The 13,560-nt window shown below is 38.2% G+C and overlaps 1 protein-coding gene across 1 annotated transcript; it reads right to left on the bottom strand.

The window, feature by feature from the left end:
• Window positions 1–4,070: 4,070 nt before the first annotated feature.
• On the bottom strand, window positions 4,071–13,186 carry LOC129245189 (alanine--glyoxylate aminotransferase). The gene is made up of 3 exons (XM_054883216.1): window positions 12,611–13,186; window positions 4,551–5,413; window positions 4,071–4,474 (listed from the first exon to the last, which is right to left on the bottom strand). Exons 1-3 carry the CDS (start codon window positions 12,758–12,760, stop codon window positions 4,312–4,314), a joined length of 1,176 nt encoding a protein of 391 aa, XP_054739191.1. The 5' UTR covers window positions 12,761–13,186; the 3' UTR covers window positions 4,071–4,311.
• Between the last annotated feature and the right edge of the window lie 374 nt (window positions 13,187–13,560).

The raw sequence follows: 13,560 nt of genomic DNA, 5'->3' as shown, positions 1-13,560 counted from the left end.
ACAGAAGAAGCACTTCAAAGCAAATGACTGTTTGTTTTTTCCGGAAATCGGTTCATGCCGGCATGGTACCATTAGAGAAACTTAAAACAGTCAATTCTGAGTAGTACACAACCATTTGTTTGCCATACGTTTTCGGAGTATCATGGAAAATCAGTCGTCGAAGGTGAATTGTCCTCCTTATATATCAAGACAATGCGAGCTCTCACTTTGGCTCATATTTAACGGCGTTATTGAGCACTCAAGATCACCCTTTTCGTTCCCAAACATCAACACATCAAAAATAAATTGCGAGGCCAACGTTTTTCAACACCTAAAGAAGCCTTTAAACAGCTTTTTTTGGAGGTATCCACTTCTGAGTGGAAAAAGCGCTTTGAAAATTGGTTCAAGTGCTTGCAGAAGTGTACTGACTTCCAGGAGGATATTTTGAAAAGCAATAAAACCATTTTCATTATTATTTTACTGTGTTTTTAATATATAACTTTAAAAGGCAACCCTCGTATGAGCTTATGAAATAGTTGCGGATAAAATCAATTTTTTTAACGGTTATAGGCATTTGCCAGTTTAAGCGCAAACGATATGTTCCACTCATGACACAAACCATAACTTCTTAAGTGGAGTGGTAATTTTTTTAATAACAATATTTTATAATCATCTGTACGAAGACTACCACAATAGCATTCTAGAGCCGTTTAATTTTTAAATTGTAAATATTATGCAAAAATGGTAACATAATTGATGTTGATTAGAGCAATCTAGAGTCGCAATATTTATGAAAATACAACTATTAGTTAGGTGAACACTACCGCCCTTCCCAAATATTAGTATTCTAGATATTAGACAGAAAATAGAACAGGAACTTTGGAAAACGTATATGTAAAAGTGTCGACCATATGTAGCATTTTAAAAATTCTGTTTACGAGGGCGGTTCAATAAGTACCCATGTTTGATGAAAGAGGGCGATCCTGAGGGAAGTTGGTATTAGCATAGTGTGTTGCCATCTATCAGAAGACGGCAAAATAAATTTCAGATTTATTGATAGGTTAGTTTGGATTTGGCAGCTATTCGAGTAAGAGTTGTTTCGTGATTTTCGCATAAGATGGAAAAAGAGCAGTATCATGCGGTAATTCGTTTTTGTTTCTGGATGAGAAATAATGCGAGGAGATAAAAGCAAATTTGGATGCTGTCTATGGGGACGCCTCGCCATTTATGACTACAGTTAGATATTGGTTTAACGAATTTAAACGTGGACGAACATCCGTTTTTGATGAGGAGCGACCAGGACGCCCGGCAGACGTGGTTACCGAGGAATTCATTCAAAAAGTCGACGACATGATTCTCGCTGATCGACAAACGAAAGTATGCGAAGTAACAGAGACCAGGTGTGTCGACCGGAACGGCAATTAATATTTTACGTGATAAGTTGGCGATGAAAAAATTGTCGGCCCGATGGGTGCCGCGATTGCTCACAAGCAACAACAAGCGGATGCGGCTGTTAACTTTAAATCAGTGTTTGGACAAATTTAGGCGAGATCCGAAGGAATTTTTACGTCGAGTTTTACACACCAGAACCTAGGCAACAATCAAAGCAAGGGATTTCTCCCGATGAATCTGCTCCAAAGAAGGCGATGAGAGTCCTATCGGACGGAAAGGTCAGGGCGACGATTTTTTGGGATACGAGCAACGTCATCCTCATGGATTTTTTAGAAAAAGGAAAAATAATCACTGGACAATACTACAGTGAGTTATTGAACCGTTTTCGCAAAAAATTGAAAGAGACACGGCCGCATTTGACGAAAAAGAATGTGCGGTTTCACCACGATATCACGACATTTATCCGGAGTTGTCGCCGCCAAACTGCATAAGCTGCGGTATGAATTGCTGCCGCACCCCCCATATTTACCCGATCTGGCTCTTTGCGAATTTTTCATGTTCCCTAACATGAATAAATGGATCACGAGAATAAATTTAGTTCAAACGGGGAAGTCATCACCGAGACAGAGGCGTCAGTGTTGTGTAGTTTGCGTAGCGAATGGTATTTGTATATGTCCCATTAACTTTTATTCCTACTTCTGCTTTTTATTGCTTGCAGATACAGTCGTGTCTCACTTTCCTGTACATTTTTGTCTCTCTTGTGGTAAGGTCTCCGAATCTAATTTCTGCGGTCTGATTCAATATAAGATTTTTATGCACTTGATACCATTTTTGTTTATGTTTACATTATTTTAATTAGTTTATTATATTGGATTTAGTCAAGGGCTCTCTCGAAGTAGTTGAACTATTGAAGAATATATAAGCGACAGCACTCAGCGAATTTAAAAGAATCAGCTTATTGGCTGACGTAACCGGGGTCATGATGACGGTTTGTTTAAGAAAAAACCGAGACTGTGTTGGAGTGCCATCGTCAAGAATGGTATATTTCCAGCTTTGGCCATGCGCCATGGTGAAAAAGAAAATAGTGAGAGTAACTTGGGGTGCCACATTAGATGGGGCTTGGCAGCAGAATTGTGCCCGCGTATTTCACAGGTATTCTTCCATTCGTCAATTCACTTGTTCAGACGGCAGGGGAGTAGTCACCAACACAATCCCAGTTTTTTCACAAACCGCCGTCTTTGCCCCTGTGACGTCAGCCAATTTGCTGATCCTTTCAAATTCGCTGAGAGCCGGTTAACGGTCTGGCCTCTATAAATCTTTAGTAAACCAAAGCCAAAGCTGCTTTTTTTCAAATTGTTTATTGTAAATCCTTCCGAATATTGAAACGAACATGTTTGGTTTCTTTTCCCTTAGAGTAAAATTTGAATGCACTGAAAATAATTGGTTACTAGACTTATTTCACTTTAAGTACGTTCAGATATGCATTAATCTAGCCGTTCACATATGGCAGATTACCAGCAAAATTGACAATCAACTGTCAATACTGTTGTGAAAGTTTTTTTTTCATAGAAATTATTTAATGTTTTTGATTTGTTTAATTATTACTTACGATATGAAGAAAATATAAGGAGAAGGAATAGCTAAATTTAATTGTGCAATTGGCTGCTAATAATAAACAGTTGGAGGAAATCCGTAAACGGCATTCACGGAGGTTTCAAAAAATTATGGCAGCAATACGCAATCGAAGTTCGGTATTAAGTTTTTTAATAAGTAATAAGAGGACAAAGCGTTTATGGGCACACACATTTTTCTATTGTATTTAGAAGAATTATGTCTAGAAACCTGTTTTTTTACTTTGATGTTTTTTCTGTACACGCGTAAAAATAACGATCTATTACACGGAAAACATAGGATTGTGTGTCAAAAAGTATGGCTATTATCTAGGATTGTTTTATAATCTCAGATTTTAGGAGAGGAATTTTTTATTAGGAAATCTCGCTTTTTAATTACGGCTCCCGATCCGTAGGAAATAGTAGATCATCTACTTATATGTGAACGTATTATTCAGCTACTAAGTAGAGTCAATAGAATTTTACTATGTTGTAAAATTAGTAATGGTACTGGCTTCTGAATGTACATAGTTACTAGTAGACGGAACACTATTTTTTTAAAGAAATTTTTCTTTTGTAGAAACCAGAGCAATTTTCTAATTGTAAGAAAATTACTAATTTTTTCATCATTCCATTAAAAACACAATCAGGATTTTTTTGCTGTATCGGAGATTTTTTAATTCAAAAATAATGATTAGTTAATAGTAATAAAATGTAAAATAATAAAAAATCAAATTCAAAAGTAATACTCGTATTCTTACTGATTTTATTTGCTTGTATGGATTTTCTCGTATTAAACCCCTTATCGACGTAAAACAGACGAGAGAAAACTTGAAAAGCTAGGAATGAATAATTTGGTGCTGATACTATGTAATCTTTCGAGAGATGAAAATCAAATTCTGTGAGAATCTATAGGTGCTTAGAAATTTTTAGAACTCGCTAACAAGAAAAAATCTTTCAATTAACGTTAAGATAGTAAGTAAGGGTTCACAATCAGTATTATTATTATTATAATTATTTTTGATATACTCTCACGAGTGGGCAGCGCTTGATGGCATCGCTATCATTTGCAGTAATAAAATAATAAAATTTGTTTGTATTTTGTACAAAATTTGTTTTCTACTGAATAAACTTATTCATTTATTGGTACGATTAGTTTTTAAAATAATTTTTTGTGAAACAATATTTTTGCATAATTGTCACCGAGTTCGATTAGTTGCGAATTTATTTTTTCTCTCTTCAACTAATCTCAGGGGGTATACAGTTTATATGTACATATGTATGTATGTGTTTGTGTACGTTTGTGAAAGCATAAAATCTGACATAAAAATTAAATTTTCGATTTTTCCTTCAATTTCTCGCTTTGTATGGCTTCATGCATAATATTGAGCACCAGATCGACCCGCTCGAATGTGGCATTCTCCCCCATTAAGCCAATACGGAACACTTGTTCGACAGTGGGTCCCAAGCCGCCGCTTATCTCTAAGTTGTATCTGTAAAATTTACAAAATTTATTAATTTAGTTCGCTCTTACATACGAGTATAACCTAAATTATGATTCCCACTCACTTTCTCATCGCATATTCAGACACTTTATGCCAGTCCACACCGGCTGGTATTTTAATTGTGTTCACTGTGGGCAAGCGGTCATTGGCATTGGGCACGAACATCTCCAATCCTATATCCTGTACACCACATTGCAGCCGATGTGAACACTCCTGATGGCGATGTATCACACGTTTTCGTCCCAATGCGCAAAATTGGGCCAATGCCTCGCGTAAACCATACAATAGCGTCGACGAGATGGTGTGATGATAGATGCGTGGCATATCAAAGCAATTCCAATATTGTCCCACAAGGAGCGCATCAAAGTAGTAGGACTTGATATACGATTTACGTGCTTTAATACGTGCGATGGCACGGTCGCTAAATGAGACAGGTGTTATGCCGGGTGGTGCACCAAGCGTCTTCTGTGAGCCCGTATATGCCATATCTACTTTCCAAGTGTCCATAAGAAATTCTGTGCCACCCAGTGAGGCCACTGTGTCAACCACAAATAGGCAATTATATTTCTGACAAAGTTCACCGATTTCCTTCAAATGAGGCTGCAGTATACCCGTAGAAGAATCACCTTGGGCAATGAAGAAGACTTGTGGTTTGTGCCCCTCAAAAGCGAATTCGATTTCTTTGAAGGTAAGTGAGCGCCCGAAACGTGCTTCCACATATCGCACGTCACCATTTACACGCTTAACCATTTGAGCGGCGCGATGCCCCCACAAACCAGTGCAGCCTAGGAGTACAATATCGCCATCTTCAACGAGATTCACTATAGCGGTTTCCATGCCGGCATGTCCAGAGCCGCTGATACACATTGTGACTTCGTTTTTTGTTTGGAAAAGGTATTTGATACCCGCCTTGATTTCGTCCATGATCTGAAAAGAGGTATGACATTGATTGTAGTGTTAAGAATATTACACAGAAATATGGTACAAAGATCGGTTAATGAGGTATTTAAATTTCAGCCCGAAATATTTCATGATGCTACCGAATCTGACACATAAGTTGATGCAGTGGTATGCAGCTTCTCAACTCTCTAGAAATAAAATATCGTGGATCATATGATATTTGTCAGAGGATTGCACACACCGGAATTGTCCAAAAAAGTACGTAGAAGGGCACGTGACGGAGACGGAATGCCTTTTTAAAGCATATTGAGATGCTTGGAGGAGAAAAACTGAATTTTAGCGCCACGAAAAAAACCTTAGAAATGTTGGACTTGAGACATTGAGAACTTGAGCATTGCTTATAGATCCATTCAGGAATTGTAGTTAATGATTTGGGATTGCGGCGTGAATGGGTTTGCAATGAGTTTCATGGAAAAAAGGGACCTCGCCAAAGACATGATTTCAAAGGCTGAATCCGACCCAACATTCATCAAGCGCATCTATACTGGAGACGAGACGTAGGATTATGAACCAAGACTAAACAAACCTCTACGTTTTCAATTAAAAAAGAAAGGGATGCTCAACTGTATTGTACACCACGCTTTTTTTCAGAAGGTCAGCCGGTTAATTAGGAGCATTATTTGGACGTTATGAGGCGTTTTCGAGAAGAAACTCACCAAAAAAGAAAAGATTTGTTGGAAAACAACTCGTGGATATTGTACGACGATAACGCATCGTCGCACAGTGCCATCATTATTCGTGAATTTTTTATCAAGAACGAAACGAAACCATCCAACAGCCATCGGACTCACTTGATATGCCTCCCTGCGATTTTTTTCCATTTGATCAAGTAAAGACCAACACGGAGAACACGTTTTAACAGCCGAAAGGAAGTAATGGAAAAATCGAAGACGGTTCTAATGACTATACCGATTTTAAAGTTTCAGAAATGCTTCGAGAGCTGGATCAAACGCTGGCATGAGTGTGTTGCAGTTGATGGGGACTACTTTGAAGGCGATACTATCACTTTTGAGAAATAAACTTGTATTTTCAATCTTGTTTTAAAGTGGCATATGCCGCTTTTGTCTTTGTATAATAAAATTATTCCTTCCCAAGAAGATTCTATTTGGAAATTCATATCGAATTCCATATCGAGATCAATTCTGGAATACCTGATGTGCGTTTAAAAATACTTCATATACAATCCATAAAATATTCTTAGACTTTGCACCAATCGATCAGATTAATGGCATCATTATCACTTTTGCTATTGTTATTGTTGAAGGCGTAATGCGCAATAGCGCAGACAAAAATGTATTGTGAGGCATCACAGATGGGGATCAAAAGTCAGTTGGAGCAAGCAGATATGGGTGGGTAAGTTATCAGGGATTAAGTGTTATGAAGCCGAACGAACGAGTCTGTCAGAAATGCAAGTTCATATATATTTTTTATACTTATGTATGTACAGATAAAAGCCTTCTGTTGTAATCAAGTTTCTTGTCATTGGTGCTACTCTTAAGGAAGTTGCTTAACTGGTTCAGAACTGGTTGAAAACACACACTCATTTTTTTTCTCTTGTTATTAGCGAGGCATTACTGTATGGCTCATCAGATGAGATGTGGTACGAAGGCTAGCTTCTTGTGATCGATGATTGGGCAAACGCGCGAAGGTTAAAGCGAGTGTTAAATATGGGAAAGAATCAAATCTTTCAATGTTGGCGAAGTCTGATGAGCCCAAATAGGATACAAATTGATACAAATATATAACGGGTGATTTTTTAGCTATTCTCTTTTTAAACAGTTGGTTTAAACAGCTGATGCACGTTTCGTGTTTTGTTTCACTGTCAAACATCTTCAGTTTGGTCTATAATTTAACCATGAATCGTCTTACAAACGAACAACGCTTGCTAATCATTGAATTTTATTATATGTAAAAATGCGTGTTCTGTTAAGAAAGTTTATCACGCGCTTCTTCCATTTTATGGTCAGTTTAATCGACCCACTGAAGCGGCTATTCGAGCTATTGTGACTAAATTTAGAACCAAATTTACATTATTGGACATCAAACCACCAACACGCTTACGTAGAGTGCGAACTGAAAAAAATATCGCAGCTGTATGGGCCAGTGTTAATGATGACCATCAATTATCGATTCGTCGCCGTTCGCAGCAATTGGGCCTCTGTTACTCAACAACGTGGAAAATTTTGCGAAAGGATTTTGGTGTGAAACCTTTCAAAATACAGCTGGTGCAAGAATTGCAGCCGAACGACCTACCGCAACGCAGAATTTTTGGTGAATGGGTTCTTGGAAAGTTGGCCGAAGATTCACTTTTTTATCGAAAAATTGTGTTCAGCGACGAAGCTCATTTTTGGATCAATGGGTACGTAAATAAGCAGAATCGTCGATTTTGGAGTGAAGATCAGCCAGAAGAATTGCAAGAGCTACCAATGTATTCAGAAAAGGTCACAGTTTGGTGCGGTTTATGGGTGGTATCATTGGACCGTACTTCTTCAAAGATGCTGCGAATCGCAACGTAACTGTGAATGGTGAGCGCTATCGTGAAATGATATCCAACTTTTTTTTGCCCAAAATGCAAGAGCTTGACTTGCATGACATGTGGTTTCAGCAAGACGGTGCCACATGCCACACAACACGCATAACAATGGACTTGTTGAGAGGCGAGTTCGATGAACATTTTATTTCACGTTTGGGACCTGTCAATTGGCCACCCAGATCGTGCGATATAACGCCTTCAGATTATTTTTTGTGGGGCTATGTTAAAGCTCATGTCTATTCAGACAAGCCTGCTTCAATTAACGCATTGAAAGAAAACATTAAAGCTTTTATATGTGAAATACCGGCCGAAACATTGGAAAGAGTATGCCGGATGGGCCATTTGAAGCGCAGTCGCGGTCAACATTTGCATGAAATAATCCTCAAACATTAAATTATATGGACTGTACTATCGATTGAAATAAAAATTTCATGCATTTTTCTGAATTTTACGTCTGTTTTTTGAAAAACTTTCCTATAGCTCTTAAAAAATCACCCTTTACATATAACCAATGCGTGTTTATATCCAAATTATAATACCTTTGGGTACAAGTGTGGCGCTACAAAAAGGCACCGAATATGCTATGGTTCACAGAGAAAGCCCTACTTTTTCTCGGTTGCCAACTTTATTCGATACAGAGTGGTCCATATAGCGTTTAGAATTGGAACTATCCTTTTTTTGACTTTGACAGCTGAAACAATATCTGATATGAATCAGAAATTGAATTTGTGGTTAGACATTTCAAAATAGCTCAGTTTTCACTTGAACGAATTTGGAACATTTTTAAAAGATTCGAAAGCCTTCGTAAATCGAATAACTAACAGAAACTGTGATGTCGATTGACCGTCTAAAAGCTGCGATTAAACTTCGTTATCCGGATTTAAAATATAAAATCGGTATTGCCCTCGGTGAGATAAGTGCTGAAACTCGTGAATATGTACTGAAATCTTGGCATGGACTACTCAAACTGCAACCGTACGAGTCAGAAGTCGATTTAGATTGTGTACCACATTTAATACGAGGGGTGCCTTTTATGTTTCGGGATTTGGCAACCCTGGTGTTGCAATCTGGCAACTGACAGCTGTATCGCAAAGTTTGACATTTTCTGGCTTTTACGTACTCAGAACGTTTTAAAATACCAGCGCTATTTGTGTTGTTTACAGTAACTTAAAAGATTCATCTCGGTCCAATAATGGAATTAAATCGTGAACATTTTCGTGCGATTATTTATTACAACTTTCGACGTCGATTAACTCAGCAACATTGCATTTAATTCATTTTTTGGCGATGAAGCTCCATCAAGGACCAGTGTTTATCGATGGTATGGAGAATTCAATCGTGGTCGTAGTTCACTCCAAGACGAGTTTCGTGAAGGTCGTCCAAAATCAGTTGTTGTTCCGAAAACCATTGATGCTGTGCGCGAACTGATATTGCAAGATCGTCATGTGATCTATCGTGAGATTGAGACAATCTTAGGCATTAGTGGGACCAGCAAACATTCAATATTGCATAAACATTTGACTGTCAAAAAAATTTGTTCGCGTTGGATCCCACACAATTTGTCAATCGCTCAAAAAAAGGCTCGTGTCGATTGGTCGAAGGAAATGTTAAAAAAATACGATCGCCCGGCTTCGAAACACGTCTATGACATCGTGACAGGTGATGAATCATGGATTTACGCGTATGAGCCCGAAAGTAAACAGCAATCGACTGTATGGGTGTTTCAAGATGAGCCAAATCAAACAAAAGTTGTTCGCGCACGAAGCACTTCCAAGCAAATGGTCGCCTGTTTTTTCGGAAAAACTGGACATGTCGCAACCGTACCACTAGGACAACGCAGAACAGTAAATTCTGAGTGGTACACAACCATTTGTTTGCCAGTTGTCTTCCAAGAAATTAGGAAAACCAATAGCCAAAGACGGATCACTCTTCACCAGGACAATACGAGCTCTCACACATCGGCTCAAACAACTGCATTTTTGAGCACCCAAAACTTCGAATTAATGGGTCATCCGCCGTATAGTCCTGACTTGGCACCGAATGACTTCCTTTTATTCCCGTACGTAAAAAACAAACTGAGAGGTCAACGTTTTTCGACACCTGAAAAAGCGGTTGCGGCATTCAGAATGCATGTTTTGGAGGTACCTCATTCAGAGTGGCAAAAGTGCTTCGACAACTGGTTCAAACGCATGCAAAAGTGTATAGATCTTCATGGAGAATATTTTGAAAAACAATAAATTAATTTTCGAGGATTAAAATTTGTTTTTGTTCTCTAATCGCGACACATAAAAGGCACCCCTCGTATACAGGAGTAGCATAGGGCTATACGAATTCAGTCGCCGCTGGGCTTCGCGTTTCGGGATTCTACTTATGTACATATATAGTTCGGCACTAAACATATGACGAGCTGTGAATATCTGAAGTAAATATTTATTACTTATTGCCTTCATGTGGAAGAAGCTTACTCGTACAAGTATGAAGTTCCAGCAGAATGTGTGGTTATTCGACAATGATGTAGAGCGCCTCCTAAAGGTGTACATATTGATATTTCACAATCATAGAACATTCCCCTCCTCTGAGGTATTTTCTTAGGATGAGCAGACGGTATAAGGTGAGTTGTGTGGTCTCCACCAGTCGGAATGCCGAATTATTATTACAGCTTACTCGGGAACTATTCAGACGTTTATGCTAAATTGTGCGTCTAATTAATTAGTTAGTTTATACGAATGAGTATGGATGAAACGGAACAAGGTGGTTGGGTTTTAGCCTCTGGAGCGGTGTAGGGTCTCAAGTGGTAATAGCTTCGGCTTAGGGTCTAATCGGAGACTTAATCTAGTAGTAATATTTATTTTCAACAAGACGGCGCTACACAAGCAACGAAACCATTGATCTTTTACGGGAAAAGTTTCCGGACCGTGTTATCTCTCGAAAAGGTTATCACAATTGGCTACCGAGATCTTGTGATTTAACACCTTGTGACTTTTTTCTTTGGGGCCACGTGAAAGAGAAGGTCTATGCTAATAGCCCAGGGTTGATTCAAGACCTTAAAGATGGAATTCATGAGGCTATCGAGGACATAGGGCAGCCACTTTGCATATAATAATAAATAATAAACATCCGATCATTTATATTAAAAAATAGTATTTGTCTTTGAATATCAAAATAACACCTCTTATTGGAAAACCTTACACCCTTTTTTGGGCGCTTGGCCGAGCTCCTCCTCCTATTTGTCGCGTGCGGCTTGATGTTGTTCCACAAATGGAGGGACCTACAGTTTCAAGCCGACTCCGAACGGCAGATATTTTTATGAGGAGCTTTTTCATGGCAGAAATACACTCGAAGGTTTGCCATTGCCTGCCGAGGGGCGATCGCTATTAGAAACATGTTTTTCTTAATTCGGTGTTTCATCGAGATTCAAACCTACGCTCTCTCTGTGAATTCCGAATGGTAGTCATGCACCAACCCATTCGGCTACGGCGGCCGCCAATGCGTACAACCACTACCATTATAATTAATATACCATTCAAGTTATGATTACATAGTTAATTTACAAAATGAATTTTTATATCCACTCCCAACAAAATTTTCTGATAAAAAATTCTGTGAAACATTTTAGTTCAACTGACTTTTAACCTAACTGCCCCTTTTAACGAACTTTCATTTCACCTCTTTTAGATAGAGTTAAAATTGTCTCTATAGGTAGGAGATAGAGGGTTAAAATGACAAACAAAAAACAACTTCTACTCTTCTGAAGGTAGAAATTATATTTGAAGGCGTTTTACACATAATATTTTCGATGAACTCTTCACACTGTCGCCCAAATTTTTGAAAACTTTAACCCTCCTTGAAAAAAACTCAGACTCTCATGGCTGGTACTGTCTTCGGCAAAGTTTATACTGGAGGTATCCAATTTCATAATGAAATATTCGTGTTGAGTAACAAGTGTTCTCTTAATTCCTGTCCTCCCTGATGCGACATAGGGCCTCTACAACGCTTCCAATGGTCACGATCCTTCGCGATCCCTGCAGCCTTAAGTTCTTGTTCGAGAGTGGAAGTCAACTGTGCACCTAGGGCATCCTTTTCTACTGTCTTCTGGTTGCAATCGAGTGATTCTTATTTCTGTGTGAGTGTGGCTAGCCACCTCCACTTTCTCTGCTGTATTTCAGTCTGGATGGGTAACAGCTTACAATTCACCCGGAGCTCTCTGTTGTTGATGGTTCTGGGCCAACAAATCCGCAATACGTGTTAAACATTTGTTGACAAAAACTTACATCTTATTTGCGAGCAAGTCTGTCATGAGCCAGGCCTCACAGCCATGCAAAAGGACCGATTTTACATTTGAGTTGAAAGTTTTGGACAGTTTTATTTTGGAAGATGGAACATACATACTGCATGTCACAGAGCCGTTAAACGGTTAAAAACTCTTTTAATGGTCATTATTTTTCAGCCTATAGATAAGCATGAGATGGAACAGACGTGTGGAAAAGGCAAACGCAACACCTTGGCGGACGAGAGAACGAATAAACATGGCTAAGTCGAGCTCTATCGAATTAATTATTTACAGCTATCTCGATTGTATAACTCTATTTCAAACCATTGAAAACATCAAACACATGCACAAACATACATACCTCAAAACATTCCGGATGCATATGTCCCAAAATGGGATTACTCAACGAATCGAGTACACGTTGCGAGCAATTCGATGGACCGGGTCCCATTAACGTTTTATTCGGCACATAGAGTGAGTGCTTCAAGGACTCGGGCGCAGGCAGCTCCATTTGAATAAATTTATATTTAATTTTTTTTCTTTTCGAGAGTTTTCCTTAAAATTGAGCGACTCGCGACACTTTTTATGTCATTCACAGCACCAATAAATGATTATTAATAAATTTTCACTTGCAAGCAAACTTTTATATAGACTAGAGTGGTGCTATTGGAAATGTATAAGTATACCTACATGCACTCAGACCATTTGAGGTTGGCTGGTGACCACAGTTTATTATCACAGTTATGTATTTACAATTTCAAGTGACTTAACTCGAAGAAAACCACAATTTTTAGTTCAGAAATACTAAGTTTTTGTATTCACTTTTGTCATTTGTTTACTTTATTTCTGTTTTTTCTTATTATTCATGGGATTTTATATTTAACGAAACCACAAAATTGTTTACTATCAGCAGTCGACTGGCTGGGAATGAAGCTGCTTTTCGGGGTTCGCAGGCATCTTATAGTCTTCCCTTATCTCTTAGAGCTCATTTAAACGTGCCCACAGAAAAACTAAATAAAAAATTGCATACTAAATAGACTCAACTTTATGCACATTCATATGTATTTATAGTTCGAAATACCCACACATATACTTTGTTATAGTTACCATACATATACATATGGGCATATTGTGGTATAGAAAATAAGTATAACTGACAAGGAAATAATCCGTGTTATCTGTATCATACAGATTACATTAATAATTGAAATTTTGAAAAATATTACATAAGTACATCTATATACACATACATATGTATGTATATACTCCATGTGTGCGCCTGCATCACCTACAGTCATTTACTGGTAAATA

This window comes from Anastrepha obliqua, chromosome 4 (assembly GCF_027943255.1).
Source record: "Anastrepha obliqua isolate idAnaObli1 chromosome 4, idAnaObli1_1.0, whole genome shotgun sequence".
Lineage (NCBI taxonomy): Eukaryota > Metazoa > Arthropoda > Insecta > Diptera > Tephritidae > Anastrepha > Anastrepha obliqua.
The sequence above is the reverse complement of the archived record's forward strand: the minus strand, read 5'-3'. Positions and strand labels throughout refer to the sequence as shown.